Below are 21,398 nucleotides of genomic sequence, written 5' to 3'. Positions count from 1 at the left end.
TTCCTAATGTGTTTCTCTCTGATTGGACTCAGTTCTGGTTAGTTTCTAACCTTCCAGCTGCTCTTAGTGTGTGAAACACGTGTTTCCCGTCTCTGTCAGCCTCTGAGAGCTCATAACCAAATGTTTCTTTAAGCACTTTAAACACTTTAGTCTCAACTAAACAGTTCCTCAAGTCCTTAAAACAGCAGCAGGCTTTAAATGCTTCAGTACTTCAAACATCCATCCATCAGCTCAACATGATGAGACACTATTTAATCCACTAAAGACTTTAAGCGCTACTTCATCACCATTATTGATGCGTTATTTAAAACAAGGCAACCTCAAGCGTTTTCTGTCCTGTCTGACTGTGTGTGTGTGTGTGTGTGTGTGTGTCAGTGGTGGCAGGGCGTGTCCAGGCTCTGACCACACCTCCAGCAGCAGTGATGATGATGATGCCACGTCCGTCCATCTTCATCCGTGTGGAACGACGGACAGAAGATCAACTGAAGGAAAAACAAGAAAAAACACAAAGAGAGGGACATCAGAGGAGGAGAAAGAGGAAACACTGATAAAAATGTGTGTTTAAAAACAGTAAATCTGAGGGAAATGATCTCGCTGCATGGACAGATAATTTACCTTGATGAGATTTATTAACTTGAACACTTAAAATAAGAAATTAACTCTTAAAACAAGATAAATGATCTAACACTTCTAAATCTAAAGTTTTTTTTTATCTTGGTAAGAACCAAATAATCATCAGGTCACTCTGCTCAGTTCATCACTGCTGGCAGCTTTACTTTATCTCTTTTGTATATTTTTTGTCTTTTTTGGTCCTTTTGTGACCAAAAGAATATGTAAAAAGACACAAAAAAGACAAAAAAAAGACACAAAAAAGACACAAAAAGACATAAAAAAGACACAAAAAGACACAAAAGACCAAAAAAAGACACAAAAGACCAAAAAAAGACACAAAAAGACGTAAAATGACCAAAAAAGACAAAAAAAGACACGAAAGACCAAAAAAAAGACAAAAAAATACGTAAAATGACCAAAAAAGACAAAAACACACCCAAAAAAAAAGACACAAAAGACGTAAAAATCACGAAAAAAAGACACAAAAAAACAAAAAAAAAGACAAAAACTTTTTTTTAAATCTTGGTTTTAAGAGTTAATTCCTTATTTTAAGTGTCTTAAGTCTGTGTGTGTGTGTGTGTGTGTGTGTGTGTGTGTGTGTAGTTCATATCTCTAACTGTTAGTCAGACTGACCTCAGATTTCGTATGTGGTTGTTCATGGGTACGAAGGTGTTCATCCTCGATTTTGAAGATTTAGATTTTTGTTGTTAAATGTTTCTAGACATTAAACATGGTTTTATTGATCATGAGTTTGGTTATTATCAATAAAACCATGTTAAATGTTTCTAGACATTTAACATGGTTTTATTGATCATGAGTTTGGTTATTATCAATAAAACCATGTTAAATGTCTAGATATCAGCTCTAAAATTAAACTCTTATCAGATATTTTTCGTTGTTATCATTATATTTGTCCAAACAAATGAACCTTTAGTTGAACCAGACATTAAAATGAATGAGAAATTGAAGAAAATCTTTTGTGCCATGACTGTATGTGTACATACACTGCAGAGAGTTTGACTTGTTGCAGTAGAAAAAGTTCTGGTGAAACAGGTCAAATAACTGGTTCTATGAATTGTGCCAGGAAGCTTTTTTCCAGTGAGCCAACATGTATAAAACCAAGACCTCCTCTAAATGGAATGCAGCCATTATTGTTATTAAAACTGTGATTTGCCAACTATGACGTATACAAATATCTGCTGTGAAAAAGGTTTTATAAAACTGGTTCAGATTCAAATAAAGATCAGTTGATAAGCCAAAGTAAAAGAGGAAGGTTATCTTCTCATCCGTCTGTTTCCATGGTAACGCCGTCTCACCTCGTCGCAGCCGGAGCAGCGAGGCCACGCCCCCTGGCAGTAGTGTCGTCCACAGAACAGCTTCTGATTGGACCAGAAGTAGACCAGGTCCACCAGGCCCAGGCCACACTCTGAACACACGAAGCAGGTGGGATGCCACAGGGCGCCATGGTAACCGGCACGCTCAGCGTAAACAGCTGGACTCTCCTTGGCAACGTCGCCGTGGCAACCGGTGCAGCGCTGGAGGACAGAGAGAGGACGGGACACTCTGTGGTTAGAATGAGGAACTCTGCAGTGATGCATTCTGGGAGAACTTTCACTGTTACACAATCTGCTGGGAGAGAATCAGGCCAAGAAACATTTTATGGGCTGAAATCTAATAGAAGGAACATGAAGAGGTCCAAAAAACAGTTTCTCTGGATCCAGTTTCAGTGGGAAGTAACAAAGATTTTCTAACTTTGTGTGTCTCTTTACTTCTACTCCACTACGTCTCTGGTGTTGGACGGTTTCTGATCCTTTCTGCCTCTTTCAGCTCCGACTGGTTGATAAAACGCATCACTTCCACAGCACCAGCGTTAAATAAACCACAGACATCAGGACTCAAGATGAAACACAGAGAGCTTTTACTGACTGGACTGAAAAGGAAATGCACCTCCTGATGTTTCACTGCTAAAAAGGTGTTTAGTTTAAAAACCAGGTCAAACAGTAAATCTAAAGGTCTAAAACCAGATCAAACAGTAAATCTAAAGGTCTAAAACCAGATCAAACAGTAAATCTAAAGGTCTAAAACCAGATCAAACAGTAAATCTAAAGGTCTAAAACCAGATCAAACAGTAAATCTAAAGGTCTAAAACCAGATCAAACAGTAAATCTAAAGGTCTAAAACCAGATCAAACAGTAAATCTAAAGGTCTAAAAACCAGATCAAACAGTAAATCTAAAGGTCTAAAACCAGATCAAACAGTAAATCTAAAGGTCTAAAACCAGATCAAACAGTAAATCTAAAGGTCTAAAACCAGATCAAACAGTAAATCTAAAGGTCTAAAACCAGATCAAACAGTAAATCTGAGGGAAATGATCTTGCTGCATGGACAGATAATTTACCTTGACAAGATTTATTAAATTAAGATTATTAAATCTAGAAATAAGCATGTTGAACACTTAAAATAATAAATTAACTCTTAAAACCAGATAAAGTAAAGCTGCCAGCAGTGATGAACTGGCCCGAGCAGAGTGACCTGATGATCATTTGGTTCTTACCAAGATAAAAAAAACTTTAGATTTAGAAGTGTTAGATCATCTATCTTGTTTTAAGAGTTAATTTCTTATTTTAAGTGTTCAACATGCTTATTTCTAGATTTAATAATCTGAATGTAATAAATCTTGTCAAGGTAAATTATCTGTCCATGCAGCAAGATCATTTCCCTCAGATTTACTGTTTGATCTGGTTTTAGACCTTTAGATTTACTGTTTGATCTGGTTTTAGACCTTTAGATTTACTGTTTGATCTGGTTTTAGACCTTTAGATTTACTGTTTGATCTGGTTTTAGACCTTTAGATTTACTGTTTGATCTGGTTTTAGACCTTTAGATTTACTGTTTGATCTGGTTTTAGACCTTTAGATTTACTGTTTGATCTGGTTTTAGACCTTTAGATTTACTGTTTGATCTGGTTTTAGACCTTTAGATTTACTGTTTGATCTGGTTTTAGACCTTTAGATTTACTGTTTGATCTGGTTTTAGACCTTTAGATTTACTGTTTGATCTGGTTTTAAGACCTTTAGATTTACTGTTTGATCTGGTTTTAGACTTTTAGATTTACTGTTTGATCTGGTTTTAGACCTCTAGATTTACTGTTTGATCTGGTTTTAGACCTTTAGATTTACTGTTTGATCTGGTTTTAGACCTTTAGATTTACTGTTTGATCTGGTTTTAGACCTTTAGATTTACTGTTTGATCTGGTTTTAGACCTTTAGATTTACTGTTTGATCTGGTTTTAGACCTTTAGATTTACTGTTTGATCTGGTTTTAGACCTTTAGATTTACTGTTTGATCTGGTTTTAGACCTTTAGATTTACTGTTTGATCTGGTTTTAGACCTTTAGATTTACTGTTTGATCTGGTTTTAGACCTTTAGATTTACTGTTTGATCTGGTTTTAAGACCTTTAGATTTACTGTTTGATCTGGTTTTAGACTTTTAGATTTACTGTTTGATCTGGTTTTAGACCTCTAGATTTACTGTTTGATCTGGTTTTAGACCTTTAGATTTACTGTTTGATCTGGTTTTAGACCTTTAGATTTACTGTTTGATCTGGTTTTAGACCTTTAGATTTACTGTTTGATCTGGTTTTAGACCTTTAGATTTACTGTTTGATCTGGTTTTAGACCTTTAGATTTACTGTTTGATCTGGTTTTAGACCTTTAGATTTACTGTTTGATCTGGTTTTAGACCTTTTTACAGTGTTCCTATCAGTCAGAGATCATATTTACTCACATATCCAGTCTTTGTGTGGTCGTCGGTCCCGTTGGTGGATCCGTGCTCCTGGTGCTCCTGGTGCTCCTGGTGCTCCTGGTGCTCCTGGTGCTCCTGGTGCTCCTTGGCCTCCTTCTTGTTGATGTTGCTGCGCTCCTTGGCCTCCTTGGCCGTCCTCTGAGCGGCTGCCTCCTCCAGAGCTGCTCCCTCTCCAGGTAAGGCCACCTCCCCGACTCCCAGCACCTCCTGCTTGTAGCTCTTCACAAACAGCAGCATGGAGGTGATCTGCAGGAGGAGAAGTAACAAGAGAACGTCGTTTCAACAGACTCTTCCATCATGTGCATGTTGTTTTTCAGCCTTAAACACTGATTTAACCCATTTAAGGCGGGAAAGCATCACCTCATTTCTACCATTAAAACCTGTTGTGTTATTCTACCATTAAAGCTGAAAGTGGATACGTGGTTTTGTAGTATTTGTAGTTTTTTCCACCTATTTCCGGTCTCTTGGCCAATGAAATGCATCAGAATACACGTGGGAGTGTCGCAATGCATCATGGGACTTTTCCAGAACTTTGAAATCATCACCAAAAAAAGACACAAAATGACCAAAAGAAGACACAAATAAACACAAAATGAACAAAAAAAGACACAAAAAGACACAAAATGACTAAAAAAAGACACAAAATGACCAAAAAAGACACAAAATTACTATAAAAAGACACAAAATGACCAAAAGAAGACACAAATAAACACAAAATGAACAAAAAAAAGACACAAAAAGACACAAAATGACTAAAAAAAGACACAAAATCACCAAAAAAGACACAAAAAGACACAAAATGACTAAAATAAGACACAAAATCACCAAAAAAAGACACAAAATGACAAAAAAAGACACAAAATGACAAAAAAAAAGACACAAAAAGAGAATCCATGTGGGAGTGTCCCAATGCATCATGGGACTTTTCCAGAACTTATAAATCATGGTGAAGACGACTATAGCGGAGGGAGCTCAGATATAACAGCTATAAGCTCTCAGATACTTTATGAATTTCATTTCTATCTGCTACAGAGGCTGAAAAATCTATTATTTAGTAGAAGAGTTGACACTTCTGTTGGATTTACAGAAAAACTTTAAAACAGGTTTTAGGGGCTGATTTTAAAATCAGTTTTTACAGCCGTTTGAGGCCTGAATGTGTTAAGTAACAGTGTTGGTAATAAACAGACGGTGTACCTCCTGGTCAGTGGCCAGGCTCTGGCACTTCATGGGGTCCTGATCGTAGATGGGGAGCTGGCTGAAGAGCTGCCTGCGGCGCTCCAGGGCTCCGGCGGTCCCGGAGACGGGACGCTGACTCTCTGGGATCAGCTCCATGTACTGCATGGCCTGAGGAGGAACAGGACCTCTGGTTACTTTATGCAGCAGCTCATAGTGTTCACATGACCGATGTTGTGATGTGAAGCTTCACATTTATCACAAGTCTTTACACAAGACTGAAAGCCCTGTGAAGAGGTTATTCACCCTCTTTTTGTGTCTTTTTTAGTTATTTTGTGTCTTTTTTTTTAATCACTTTGTGTTTCTTTGTCATTTTGTGTCTTTTTATGTCTTTTTTGGGCCATTTTGTGTGTTTTTTTTTTCTTTTTGTGTATTTTTTGGTAATTTTGTGTCGTTTTTTTGGTCATTTTGTGTCTTTTTTAGTAATTTTGTGTCTTTTATTTGATAATTTTGTGTCTTTTTTTCTTAATTTTGTGTCTTTTTTAGTCATTTTGTGTCTTTTTTTTAATCACTGTATTTTTTTGGCATTTTGTGTCTTTTTTGGGCCATTTTGTGTCTTTTTTTGTCATTTTGTGTATTTTTTGGTAATTTTGTGTCGTTTTTTTGGTCATTTTGTGTCTTTTTTAGTAATTTTGTGTCTTTTATTTGATAATTTTGTGTCTTTTTTTCTTCATTTTGTGCCTTCTTTTTAGTCATTTTGTGTCTTTTTTAATCCTTTAGTCAAGACTGAAATCCCTGTGAAGAGGTCATTAACCCTCTTTTTGTGTCTTTTTTAGTCATTTTGTGTCTTTTTTTTATCATTTTGTGTTTTTTTTGTCATTTTGTGTCTGTTTGTGTCTTTTTTGGGCCATTTTGTGTCTTTTATTTGGTAATTTTGTGTCTTTTCTTAGTCATTTTGTGCCTTTTTTTGGTCATTTTGTGTCTTTTTTAGTAATTTTGTGTCTTTTATTTGATAATTTTGTGTCTTTTTTTCTTCATTTTGTGCCTTCTTTTTAGTCATTTTGTGTCTTTTTTAATCCTTTAGTCAAGACTGAAATCCCTGTGAAGAGGTCATTCACTCATTTTAGTTACAAAAAGACACATGTTGTTAAAATAAGCACATAAAGCTATGGTCAGTAGGAAAATTATACTCAGAACAAGATAATTAAGATACTATTGATGGATATAAGAAGAAAATACTTGGTAAGCTTGATGTTTTTTGCAGTGCAGCAGCAGACTCTTCTCACAGCAGAATATAAAAGTGTTGAATGAAAGCAGCAACATGCTGCAGGTTTCTAGAGTCAGATAGTGTTGGATCAGTCCAACCACAGTAACGTCCTGACTCCCACTGCAGCGCTCAATAATCACGGTCGTCCTCATGATTATAGGTTGTGAAACCTGAAACATGCTGGTTTTTAATGGAAACCAGACGGCTGAGACAGTTCCACACGCAGAGAGGACTCTAGAAACTAAACTAAAGCTGGAGGCTCGTCAGAGAGCAGAGACCTCTGTCCAAGGTTAGTTCATCAGCTTTAGTTTTAGTTTCCTTGTGATTTTTTGTTTTCAAATCCAGTTCGTTTTAATCCATTTTTAGAGTGAGTTTGCTAGTTTTAATTAGTTTTTATTTTTTGGAAAATGCTTAGTTTTAGTGTAGTTTTTATGAGTTGTAGTTGTTTTGTAATGGGGTATTTGTTGGGTGCCAGATTCAATAAGGTCACAATAAATGTTGCCTGTTTGTCAATTTTTTCTTTAAATTTGTGACTTTTTCCTCGTAAATTTGTCACTTTTTTTCTTTAAATTTGTCACTTTTTCCTCATAAATGTGTCACTTTCTTCTTTAAATTTGTCCCTTTTTTCTCGTAAATTTGACTTTTTTTTTATTAGTTGTAGTTGTTTTGTAATGGGGTATTTGTTGGGTCCAGATTCAATAAGGTCACAATAAATGTTGCCTTTATTTCCTTTGTCTGATCCATCTCAGCCCCAATAAGTTTATTAAGTCATAAAACCAGATAGATGAAATAGATTTCATATCAACCAAAAAGGTTTACAGATGACGTATGTTTCTTTCTTTTGTTAGTCACTTTGTGTCTTTTTTGGACATTTTGTGTCTTTTTTTTTTTTAGTAATTTTGTGTCTTTTTTTGGAAATATGTCATTTTTTTGTAATTTTGTGTAATTTTTTTTGTCATTTTTTACTTTTTTATGGTCATTTGTGTCTTTTTGGGTCCTTTTTACAACATGCGTGTTTATCAGACTCGTGCAGTGCCCGTAGGAAGTATGTATTAGTCACACTTATTGTTCATAAGGTACCACAGCATCCAGCACATACACACTGAACATTGATATTCTCTGCAAACTATTAGAATATTATTGTTAAATGGAACCTTGTAGCCACTTTAAACTCCTAAAGATAGGTAGGATAAATAGACTTCAGATGAGATGAGTCAGGGTGGAAATCCAGAGAGAATTACTGTGTTACTGACCAGGTGGAGGCCTATCACACAATGGGGCGGAGCTACACTAAAAGGGGCGGGGCTCTCCTAAAAGGGGCGGGGCTCTCCTAAAAGGGGGCGGAGCTCACGTAAAAGGCGTCCGATCGGAAACAGTGCAATGCTGCAACACGTCCTACGTAAATAATGATATTTAGAAAAATGCCACACGGTTCTTGCTTTTATAGATGGATATAATTAGTAATATGTATGTTTACAACAGTTTGGGTTGCAATCTAAACATTTGTAAAGGTTTAGATGCTTAAATTGTGAGTTCTTGATGTATTTTGTGACTGTTTAGTAATGTTTTATCGTGTCCTCAGATCTCAGCAGCAGCTGGTGAGTAAACTGTGAGTTTGGAGGCGTTTCAGACCAACAGACTGACTGCAGCGCCACACGAACCACCAACCTCCTGGAGTTCACACTGAGCCTCACCAGCGTCTGGTTGAGGCCGCCCGGCGCCCACTCGTACGTGGTGGTGTTGAAGGTGGGGTCTTTGCGCGACACCACCGGGTTGGTCACGATCATGCGGTTCCTCTTGTACAAGCGAAGGCCGCCGCCTCCTTTAACCTTGGCCGTCAGGTGGGAGCAGGGCGAGTCAGCCAGCAGGCGTCCCATCCGCTGGTCGTCGTCCACGTCGCCTCCAGGAGCGTGGTCCGCCACGCTGCAGCCGCACCGCACACACGCCTTCCTGCACCGGGTCAATAAATATAGGAGGAGAGAAAAATATATCACGAACCAGCTTGTAGGGAATTTTATGGCTAGATTGGGTGTTTTATTGCCTAAATTGGGTTCTTTTTTTATTTTTTATTGTGCAATAATACAATACAGTGATATGGACAGACAGGGAGTGAATATATAACAACAACAATAATGGTACCCCTGTGTGTGTGTGTGTGTGTGTGTGTGTGTGTGTGTGTTTCAGTTATAGATCTAGTAGTTAAGTATTAATATATGATAATAAATATTATGTATCATTATTAGGCAGAGAAAGCGATACTACTAAAATGTAAATAGAATAAAAAATAATAATTATAAATATAATATATATATATATTATATTATTATCATTATATATAATATAATATATATTAATATAATATATATTTAAAGGCTGATACCGATTATTCTGACATCAGTCTTAACCGATCCCTGATATGTGCTGCTGATTATTTTGGGCCGATTCTTGAAGCCGATATTGTCTTTTCTCCTCAATTTACATGATAAAAATGACACGATGATAACAAATGTTACACAAGTCTCAATTTAAACAAAAAAAGAAACTTTTATTAACAAAACAAACAAAACATATTAACAGTTGGAAAGCAAACTATGTGTATGTTGTTCTAGGCCTCAGATGATCCACATGTTTGATGTGTTTTTCTTTTGTTCTCACCAGAGAATGGAGATGTTGATGAGTCTTACCTGCTGTTGACTCAGAGAAATCATTGATACGCACGCACGTATCATAAAAAAGGGGTTGTAACTGCTTTTATTTTTCACTACTGTAACTGTAGATGTTGCCTAATTATTCAGACGAATAAAACAGATTTCATTCATTATATTTGTCATTTAATTGACGACACTGTAAAATAGATCAACAATAGCAACTCAATAAAATTGAGGCAACAGATTGCACGCAATATTTTTAATTAAATCTAACTATGTTACAAGTTGAGTTAATAACAACTTAACAGGAAGTGCCTGTCAATTAAAAACAGACTAATTCTATTGTGTTGGATTAATTCAAAATTCTCTTTATTTAGAATTACATAAACATAAAGATTATATTTAATGTGATCAAAATAAGTAGATTCCATCTCAAACATTTTATATTAAAGTTACTTAAACAACTGCCTCAAAATCAAGGACACATTTATATTTAATACATTTTATCAAATATATTAAGTGAAATGAAATGACTACAGAATGATTTATTATAGTGTATAGCAGTGCTTGTTCAAAACGTGTCTATCTGGAAACAGCCAGTTGTTTGCAGCTTTCTCCAGAACCACAGACTTCTGTAGATTTTCCATTTGAGTTGGATTCATTAGTATTAATAGTGGTGCCACACTGCTCAACCAGCAGTAAAACAGTGGGATATGGTCCCTTACTGGCTTTCCATTCCTGAAAACTAACAATTAAACTTTTGATGCAAAAAACAACCAAATTCAAATGGCCCTTTATAGAACGTTTGTGTTTATTTCTTCCATGAAGTTTAAGCCTGTTTGACAGCTGACTCATCTCAGTCAATTGGCTAAAAATATACAAAACCACTAACAAGATCCTTAAATAGCAGAGAATTATTGAGAGGAGAAACCATGAGTCCTGTGTCTGGACACTCTCTGTTCTTTCTGTTTTCATTCTGATTGTCAGGCAGAGATGAATAATAATAAAATAAAAAGCCGTGAATGGGAGAAAGTTGTACCTCCAAGAATGCGGCTGGAATCCAGAGCAGCTCCCGTCACACACGTGACACACTGCTGCTCCTCCTGCACCTCCTGCACCTCCTCCTCTCTGCTGCACAGACATCTGACAGGAGGAGACACAAACACACAACAGACACAATGAAGCTACATTCAAACCAGGAGTCACACTGACAACAGCTCAAACTAGCATAGAAAACTCTTCAGACCAGGAACAAAACCTGAAAACTAATATTACAGCAAGTCAATGTAATTAATCACTTCATAAGTATAATCAAATACATAATTACTTCATAAAAGCTAGACATTTAAACAGCCTGGTGATTTTCTGTGTATGTGACGCACAAATACAGTACTTTATTTTGAAGAAAATAGTCCCCAACAAACACACTGAACAATTATTAAAACTCCAGCTGAAGGAGAGTTGTTGATCTCACACACACACACACACACACACACAGGATGGATGATGTCATCGGTCCACCCAGTGACATCATCTCAGTTCTGACAAACAACGTCTTATCACTCGTCTCTGTTCTTCATTTTTCATCTCCTCCTCCTCTTAAACTCCACAATCTCTGAATCTTTTCTCCTCTTTTGTCTCTTTAAACTCTTCTACTTGGTTTTATTATTATTCACTCCTCTTCCTGTCCTCACCTTTCCTTTTCTTTCACGTTTGTAATGTTCCTTATTCTTTTCTCATAATAATATATTTATTTCAGAAAAAGATTGACCTATTTTATTTCATAGACTATTTTTATTTAAGATATTTTTTTAATTTAAATGTGCACTTTATGGAGCTTTGATTTACGTTCACTTAAGTAAACGTTTCCTATAAAACTACTTGTGACTTTGACTGAACATTTGCTCTCACTTTGAGATAAAAATATCAGGATATATATCGTATATCGATATTCAGCCTAAATATATCGGGATATGACTTCTGGTCCATATCACCCAGCCCTACTATCTACAGTGTGTGTGTGTGTGTGTGTGTGTGTGTGAGAGGAAACAATAGTCAGGTATGAAGTGTGACTGTTTTAGAGCCTCTGGCAGGAAACCTGATGACTGTTCTGATAAAACAACCTGCTGACAGACAGACTGTCCACCTGTCTGTCTGTCTGTCTGTCAGCAGGTATTAACAAGCCTGTCTCTCCTCAGGGAGACAGACAGACAGACAGACAGACAGAGAGACAGAGAGACAGACAGACAGAGAGACAGGTGAAATGATGAAGTATAATATACAGGTGCATCTCAATTAATTAGAATATGATAGAAAAGTTTATTTATGTCAGTAAAACAATTCAAAAAGGTGAAATAACACATTATATAGATCCATTACACACAGAATGAAACATTTCATGTCTTCATTTATTTAATTTATTCTAATTATAATGATTATGGCTTACATTTAATGAAGACATAACATTCACTGTCTCAATTTTTTTTTCGATATTACAAAAGACTAATTTTAAAAGTCTGTTTAATATGTAAATGTTTCCTCTGAAAAGTCTGTCATCGATATGACTCAATCCTTGTTTGACTTGAACTACTGGAAATGGACTTTTCATCATATTCTGATTTATTGAGATGATCCTGTAGATCCTGTTGGAGTCAATCTGACTCTGAACACAAGAGGAGACTCGTCATTTATCAACATCACTCCAAAAAAAGAAAAAAAGACACAAATTGACCAAAGAAGGCACAAGATGACCAAAAAAGACACAAAATTATAAAAATATGACACAAAATGACCAAAAAAGACACAAATTGACAAAAAAATACGTACAATGAAGAAATAAGACACTAATTGACAACAAATAGACACAAAATGATAGAAAAGACACAAATTGACCACAAAAAGACACAAAATGACCAAAAAAGACACAAATTGACCAAAAAAATACGTAAAATTACCAAAAAAAGACACTAATTGACAACAAATAGACACAAAATGATAGCAAAAAGACACAAATTGACCACAAAAAGACAAAAAATGACCAAAAAAGACACAAAATTACCAAAAAAGACACAAATTGACCAAAAAACATAAAATTCTCTTCATTTTCTCTCTTTCTGTTACTGTGTCCATCTATATGACTCAATCCTTGGTTGACTTGAACTACTGGAAATGGACTTTTCCATAAACTTCTGATGTATTGTGATGCAGCTGTATGACTCAGCTGCTCTTCTATCAGATGTCTGAAGCTGGTGTGCTCCCATTAGTCAGTGGTGCAGTGATGTCAGCCTCTGATGTGAGTGGTGATAAAGTCTAGAGACTCAGTCGGGGTCCTGTTCTTAAGATTCTTCCACACCAATTTGGGAAAACTATTTCTTAATGGAGCGAGCTCTGAGAATGACGACACAGTCAAACAGAGAAAACAACCCAAACAAAGCTCTGAGAGCATTTTTGTCTCAATGATCAGTGTTGGATGAGACGATTGACTCTCCCCTCATGTCTGTGAAATAAACATAAAGTTACAGTCAGCTACCAGAAACTTACAAGAAATAATCAGCCACATAACTGTGAAAAATGGTAACAGTTCATCACTGCTGGCAGCTTTAATTTATCTGGTTTTAAGTTTTTAAAATAAATTACTTTATTTATCGTCAAGGGGAAATTCAGTTAGTCTGGTAGCTCTGTTAGAATGAGATAGCCTGATGGCATATTATTATACATTAAATGACCAAAAAAAGACATAAAATGGCCAAAAAAGACACAAAATGACGAAAAAAATAAGACCTAAATTGACAAAAAAAAGACCTAAAATGACAAAAAAGGACATCAAATGACCAAAAGAAGACATAAAATGACCAAAACAAGATGTAAAATGACAAAAAAGACGCCAAAATGACCAAAAAGGACATAAAATTACCCCAAAAAAAGATGTAAAATGGCCAAAAAAACGCTTCAAATAAGAAATTAACTCTTAAAACAAGATAAATTATCCAACACTTCTAAATCTAAGCCCAAGATGGGTATTCTAATCTTAATGTAACTAATTAAAATCCGTTTCCAGTCTTTGTGTTAAGCTACAGTGCACAAACATGAGAGTGGAATCCATCTCCCCTCATCCAACTTTAAACTAGACAGCCAATCAGTGTTTCTCCCCAAATATCAAACTATCCCTTCAGATTTCCCTTCATTGGGACTGTCAGAAGGACAAACAGAGCAGGCTGTGTGAGGACAGATGAGTGTTTAGAGGTGTGAAGAGAGAGTGTGTCTAAGTGTGTGTGATGTTAAAGAGGCTGTGATGAAAAGGTCACAGCGATGACAGCGGCAACAGAAACAGCTGAAGAAGAACGAGACTTCATTACGTCCCAGTGGAACACACTGACTGACAGAGTGAGAGTTTATTATTCTGTTACTGAGCTGACACCAGTTAACTGACAACACACTGCAACAAAAAGAAAAGTTGGGTCAACTCAAAAATTCAATGCCACAAACTTCGATAAAATTTCAAGTTGGACAATTAAACTAAATATGTTAAGTTTTGTTTTTGAGTTTGCTCAACTCTGAATTCAGATTTTTGTCAACTCAACTGTAAGTTGTACTAACTTATAATTTTACATTGTAATAACTTTTAATCCTTACTTCTGCTAACTTCTGCAATGTGCTGAATTGGCACGATTGTAACGCCGCTATGAAATGTCAGCTAATGTTGCGACCACAATTTTGAGTTAGCATTGATACGCTAATGGCTACTCTTGTAGTTGTAACAAGCAACGCCGCTAGCATCAGTTAGCCGCTAGCATCAGTTAGCCGCTAGCTTTCGCTAATGACCGCATTTCACAACAAAGAAATAAGAGTTATCAGAACTATTGTCCCTTGTTGTGAACCCCAACTTAAAGATATAAGTAACAACAACTCACCAACTTGTTTTTGAGCAGACAACTGGCTTCCTTTGTTGTGCTAACTTACATTATTGCCCTAAATGTCAATCATTTATAGTTTTACCAACTTAAATCACTGTTTTAGGCCAAAAAATACAAGTTGGCTTTTTTTGCAGTGTAGGACACCTTCCAGTTTAAAGGATCATTCCACTGAACCTCTGTTGAAAGTTACCAGCTTTATATCTTTGACTCATTTTAGAATCATAGTTTAATGTTGTTCACATGGAAAAAAACAGTCAGTTCACACCCCATGAAGTCAAATGAGTTTGCTTAATTGTGTAACTTTGTGTGCTCGTTGTGACTCTGGTGGGAGTCACAGTGAGAGCAGACGTGACTCAAAAGCTCCTTCAAACAAGGAAGAAATAAACCTGTTACTCATCCTGTATTCAGTCATGACACAGAGAGACATGATGCAGGTAAAAAAGACTTTAACCAACAAGGGCTGAAGGGCTCACACAATCTACACTGACCTCTTACCCATCTCCCTGTTACATCACTAAAATCACATTATAGCCGTGTTTCCTTTAGGGTAAGGAGTGTCCGCCGGGAAATCTCAGGCCACGCCCTCTCTAATGTCTCAGGCCACGCCCTCTCTAATGTCTCAGGCCACGCCCTCTCTAATGTCTCAGGCCACGCCCTCTCTAATGTCGCTCACTCTGTGTGTCTCCATTACAAAAAAGCCTCCAGAGGGATTTAGAGACTCTGGAGGTGACGTTTGGTTTTAGATAGTCGCGTGATCGCTTAGCGACAGTTTCGACCGTGATCACATACGCGACAGATTAAACACGGGAGACGTAACTGTGGCCGCCGTCGCTAACTGTGCACAACGTCAGCAGCTGATCATAAACAAACCAGCATGGCTAATTGTGCATAGCGAACGGGCTTGTTAACTGTACACAAAGTGTCCGCCACTGATCGTGAATTAACGGCATCGCTAACTGTGCACAGAGTGTCTGGTGCTTGTTGTAAACAAACAGAGATCGCTAAGTGAACACCTCCTGCAGCAGCAGCACATACACACTGTACTGCTACAGAGCTAACTGTTAGCCTGTTAGCACATACACACTGTACTGCTACAGAGCTAACTGTTAGCCTGTTAGCACATACACACTGTACTGCTACAGAGCTAACTGTTAGCCTGTTAGCACATACACACTGTACTGCTACAGAGCTAACTGTTAGCCTGTTAGCACATACACACTGTACTGCTACAGAGCTAACTGTTAGCCTGTTAGCACATACACACTGTACTGCTACAGAGCTAACTGTTAGCCTGTTAGCAGTTTGCTACTGTGTACCTCGTTCAGGACTGCACTATGAAAGGACAGAATGTCACTTTGCCTTCATGTGATCACTATGAACGCCCTCAGGAGAAGAGCTGCTCAGATCTTTCCAGCAGTATAGCAGGATTTGCGGACCACACTATGAACGGGGTTTATGTTTATTGTTGCTTGTGACTACTCACTACTTCACAGGTGCGTGTTGTTGTGGCGTCCAGTACTAGGTCACATCCTGCTTAGCGTTCTATCCAATCAGCAACCAGGCTTTTTACAGGGGAGAAAAACGGCCCTGCCCTTCTACAGGGACTAAAAAAGTCCCGTCAAAAGTCCCGTCAAAAGACCCTCAGGACGGCTCGTACTCAGATTAGGGGCGTTTGAAAAAATATTGTGTTTTTTCAATCTGAACCCTTTATGTCCGCACTACTTTTGTAACACAATGTGACACCGTTGTCTGCTGTGCACTAAGAATTAGAAGAAATGGTAACAACACAACTGGTGCAAGCTGAAACATGCAGACCAGAATGCCAACATTTATAAAAAGCTAACCTCATCAGCTAAACGTATTTATTAAATTTCACTGTAATCTTTTAAGCCCTCATATTTTGTCTGCTCTATCTGAGGTCGCTTATCTGCAGCTAAACACATTTCGTCCTGAATTTTCTGCAGTTAAAAATATCAGAAGTCAACTATTAAATGATTTAAAGCTTTTTAGTTTATTCTCTGTTGCTCCTCTGACAACTTTCCCTTGGTCTAATGGATTTATCTCAGCCACAAACACTGAATTGTACAGTGTGACTTGCCGCTGTGAATAAGAGCTTCTGCCAAATGATACACATGAGCCAAACTAGAAATGCATTTTTTCATAAAGAGGGAAAACGTTTGGCAGCTCTATATTTAGGACCCAGATAAGGCGAGTATGTTGTAGGTGGGTTGGACTCAGCTGAAACCTCGCTGAGTAATTCCAAACATGTCGACTATGTGACGCTTAAACGGCAGGAAACGCTCTGAGATAAGAAGCTGGAGGTCAAAGAGGCAAATTGACCTGCTGCAGTTAATGTCCAGAACTTTGTGGCATGGCATCCTGGATATTTCCTGTTGTTTTTCCATTCATAACGACATCAGACAATATGTCACGAAGGAGCTTTTACAGTAGAGAACGCCTTGTTACTGTCACTAGTGAAAGTGTAAACAAATACAATATCAGGATGAGGACGACATTCAATGGATTCTACATTTTAAACTTTCTGGAAATGAAAATGAAACTGCTCTAAATACTGGTGGTGGAAAAATAACTAATATTTTACTTGCATGACCATAAAACAACGGAACAAGCTTCCAACAGAACTCATTTTCAACTTTCAAACTTTCTCCCAATCTGACAAAACAATGCATATTCTTACAGCAGGGTCGGGGATGGTTGTGTTTGTATTCTCTTATTGAAGAACAGGGTATTTTGTGGAAGTGGGCGTAGCCTCTGGATCTGAAACATAAGGGTCAATAGCCATGTTTCCTTTAGGGTAAAGAGTGTCCGCTGGGAAAGTCTCAGGCCACGCCCTCTCTAATGTCGCTCACTCAGCGTGTCTCCATTACAAAAAGGCTCCAGAAGGATTTAGAGACTCTGGAGGTGACGTTTGGTTTTCCATCGTCGCGTAATCGCTTAGTGACAGTTTCGACCGTGACGTCACATATGCAATGGATTAAACACGGGAGACGCAACTGTGGCCGCCGTCGCTAACTGTACACAGTGTCTCCGCTGATCATACACATAGTGATGGTGAATTAACCGGCATCACTAACTGTGCACAGAGTGTCTGGTGCTTGTTGTAAACAAACAGAGATCGCTAAGTGAACACCTCCAGCAGCAGCAGCACATACACACTGTACTGCTACAGAGCTAACTGTTAGCCTGTTAGCACATACACACTGTCCTGCTACAGAGCTAACTGTTAGCCTATTAGCAATTTGCAGACTGGACGCTAAGGGGTTAACATCCCCTCTGGCTCTGCAGCTGGGAGAGACTGCTGCAGGAGGACTGTGCTGCTTCGACTCGTTCTTACTCTTCTTAAGTTAAGAAGAGCCTCCGGCCCCCGCGACTCGTTAAGAAGAGTAAAAATGAGTCTCCAAAAGATTCCAATAACACTAGAAAAAGTCGCTGGATTTGTCTCCAGTCGCTTCCTTGAAAAATAGTCTCTAAGGAGGTCTGAAAAGTTTGCTAAATATAGCAACAAAGTTGCTAAGTTGGCAACACTGCTTCAGCGGCTTTTACAGATGGTGCGTGTTGTTGTGGCGTCCAGTACTACGTCACATCCTGCTTATCGTTCTATCCAATCAGCAACCAGGCTTTTTTCAGGGGAGAAAAAAAAGACCCTGCTCTTCAACAGCGACTAAAAAAGTCCTGTTAAAAGTCCGCTCTGGACAGCTCGTATTCAGATTAGGGGTGTTTCGGTGAGTGAGACCCGCCTCATTCTGGGTATTGGGCGGTAGTGGAAACAGCCCTAATGTGGAAGTGCCTTGAACCTGCATTACATATAATGGCCAACCTGGTATATTGCATGTTTTATACAAGGCTAATTTTATTTGTGCATTTTCCCTGTTTAAATATAGAAACATAAAGTAACAAAATGTCAACCATCGAACAGTGCCAGCTTGCCATTTGTGAGGATTTGGTGACTTTTGTGAAAGTAAATTCACTGTCTTAAGCTATTTACTCTCTTGATTCATTGATGAATCATTTTGTCTTTAAAATTGCAGAATTGACAATGATAATAATTGTATGTTGTAGTTAGGGCTGCAACTATCGATTATTTTCATTATCGATTCATCTGTTGATGATTTAAACGATTAATGGATTAGTAGTTTGGTCAATAAAATGTATAAAAATATCAATGAGTGTTTCCCAAACCACAAGATGACGTCCTCAAATCTCTTGTTTTGTCCACAAACCAAAGAGATATTCAGTTTATTGTCAAAAATGAACAAAGAAACCAGAAATATTCACATTGAAGAAGCTGAAATCAGAGAATTTGGACGTATTGTCTTTAAAAAAAACTGCTCAAACCAATTATTGGATTATCAAAATAGTTGAGGATTAATTTAATAATCGATTCATGTTCGATTAATCGAATAATTGTTGCAGCTCTACAATACAACATACAAAATTGTGGATGAATTAAAAACCTTCTGCTCAGGAGGTTTTATTATAACAACAAAAATAGCTGCAGAAATGATACACAAAAAAGAACCAAAATGACCAAAAAAGACACAAAACAACCCAAAATAGGTGTAAAAATTACCAACTCAAAACAACCAAAAATAGATGCAAAAATGACCAAAAAATGACACAAAATTATCATAATAGACACAAATGTTCTTGCTGCAGCTCTAGTTGTCGTCCTATTGAACTTTGTCAAAGAGTTTTGTTTTGTACTTTGGTACCAGAGATAAATCCCCACTGTCCTGACACCCATTGTGTGTGTGTGTGTGTGTGTGTGTGTGTGTGTGTGTGTGTTGGGGGTTATTTCCATCCTGATGATGACAGTTTTTCCAGCTCCGGGGCTATAAAAAGGGGGCGGGACAGGTGACACTGATCCGTCAGGTTATCTGCCTCAGACTGATGGACCAGAGGATGAATAACAGGACGGATCAGAACAGACCCGGCGGGGGGGATCAGGTCCTCGTGGTCATGGATTACCTTTACTGACTGAATTAGAAATCTCCAGCTGTTTGAACTGGACCGGAGATAAGAACAAGCCGGTCCAAATATCTTTAACTGTAGAAAGGTCGAGCAATCCCTGGAGCGCTGCCTTCACGCCATCGCTCAAACTGACATTTTGGCATCAACTCTTGCTCCTTTTCCTCTGACAATATATTTATTATTTTAGCAGAGATTCTTTGGCCAAATGAACTCCAACAAATGTAGTCTCATCAATTTCAACTAATTAATTTGGCTGCTTAGTAGATACTGTCACTGGGACCATAAACTCAATAGGAGAATGTTTACTGAAGTAATAAATCAAGTGAGAAGAACGAACATTTTTCAATCCATGCAATCAGACTTTTTGTAACCAGCGGTTCCTCTTGCAGAGTTAGATAGAAAACAAGTTTAAGATACTTCAACATTGGCTTTTATTTTCAGGCCAGGAAGTTGATTTTGTAGAATATCATACAAACTCCTGTGCAAGACATTTATGAGAATATGTTGATGAAAGCAAAAATCTGGTTTATGTGCTTGGCAAGGAATTTCTAAACAAGCTGAACCAAAAACACAATCTCCTCAATGCAAAAAAGGTCTAAAAACCAGATCAAACAGTAAATCTGAGGGAAATGATCTTGCTGCATGGACAGATAATTTACCTTGACACGATTTCTTAAATTCAGATTGTTAAATCTAGAAATAAGCATGTTGAACACTTAAAATAAGAAATTAACTCTTAAAACAAGATAAATGATCTTATACTTCTAAATCTAAAGTTGTTGTTTTTTTTATCTTGATATGACCAAATAATCATCAGGTCACTCTGCTCGGGCCAGTTCATCACTGCTGGCAGCTTTACTTTATCTCTTTTGTACATTGTTTATGTCTTTTTTGGTCATTTTGTGACCAAAAGAAGATGTAAAAAGACACAAAATGACCAAAAAAAGACACAAAAAGACCAGAAAAAGACATAAAAAGACCAAAAAAAGACACAAAAAAACACCCCAAAAAAAACAAAAAAAGTTTTTTATCTTGGTAAGAACCAAATAATCATCAGGTCACTCTGCTCGGGCCAGTTCATCACTGCTGGCAGCTTTACTTTATCCGGTTTTAACAGTTCATTTATTATTTTAAGTGTTCAACATGCTTATTTCTAGATTTAATAATCTTAATTTAATAAATCTTGTCAAGGTAAATTATCTGTCCATGCAGCAAGATCATTTCCCTCAGATTTACTGTTTGATCTGGTTTTTAGACTAAACACCTTTTTTTGCAGTGCTTAAATTGAAAATGATGTTGGCGGGACAGATATGTCAATCAATTTGTCATGGCAAAATAAACCCCCCATCTAAAAAAGAAATTAAAAAACTAGAACACAATGCTGACTGAATAATGAAATAAATCAAAATTGCCATTCATATGATACTACATGTTGCTACATACATATACTGTACTAGAAGGCAACAAAGTTCTTCACTTTTGAACTTGAACTCTTTAAAGTCTCTAAGACAAAAGTTCTGCTGACCTCCATCCCAAGAAAATCTACATGACATCAGACTATTTGACCCTTGACCTCCTGTTTTTTTATCTGTAGTATTCATGAATAAGTATTCCATCTGTCGAGACCTAAATGTTTCTGTCCTACCTTCTCCATGGCTGAGCTCACTTCCATGTCGTCCAGCATCCGTCGGTGGTTCTGACTCCTGGGCTCTGCCTCTCTTCTCTCAGAAAGAACAATGGGGCTTTAAATTCCTCTCGTGTCGACCACACTTCCTCTCTCCCCGCCCACAGTCACTCCTGCCGCCGCTCCGCTCCGCCGGCTCTCCTCAGCCCACCGCAATTTAACCGTCTAGACTTTCATCTCAGTCCTTCTGAGAAACATTAGCTCACTTCTTTTCTTTTAACTCTGGCTGCACAGAGTTGGTTAAACACTTTTTAAAACACTGACAACTGAGGAGCTGCTTTTTCCTTTTCTCTTCTTTCCCTCT

The 21,398-nt window shown here is 37.5% G+C and overlaps 1 protein-coding gene across 1 annotated transcript in view; it reads right to left on the bottom strand.

Annotated features, from left to right (window-relative positions):
• The window catches only part of lmcd1 (LIM and cysteine-rich domains 1), a 21,764-nt gene extending 366 nt beyond the window's left edge, over positions 1 to 21,398 (bottom strand). Inside the window, exons 1-7 of the mRNA XM_059328397.1 lie at positions 21,056 to 21,398; positions 10,545 to 10,648; positions 8,552 to 8,807; positions 5,612 to 5,761; positions 4,400 to 4,663; positions 1,929 to 2,147; positions 1 to 482 (exon numbers count right to left, since the gene is read on the bottom strand). The exon at positions 1 to 482 is cut by the window's left edge and continues 366 nt beyond it. Coding sequence (XP_059184380.1) covers positions 372 to 482; positions 1,929 to 2,147; positions 4,400 to 4,663; positions 5,612 to 5,761; positions 8,552 to 8,807; positions 10,545 to 10,648; positions 21,056 to 21,094 — 1,143 coding nt within the window. The 5' untranslated portion in view covers positions 21,095 to 21,398 and the 3' untranslated portion in view covers positions 1 to 371. The remainder of the gene's footprint in view (positions 483 to 1,928; positions 2,148 to 4,399; positions 4,664 to 5,611; positions 5,762 to 8,551; positions 8,808 to 10,544; positions 10,649 to 21,055) is intronic.

The sequence above is a fragment of the Centropristis striata genome, chromosome 3 (genome assembly GCF_030273125.1).
Source record: "Centropristis striata isolate RG_2023a ecotype Rhode Island chromosome 3, C.striata_1.0, whole genome shotgun sequence".
NCBI lineage: Eukaryota > Metazoa > Chordata > Actinopteri > Perciformes > Serranidae > Centropristis > Centropristis striata.
This window is presented reverse-complemented; position numbering and strand designations above follow the sequence as displayed.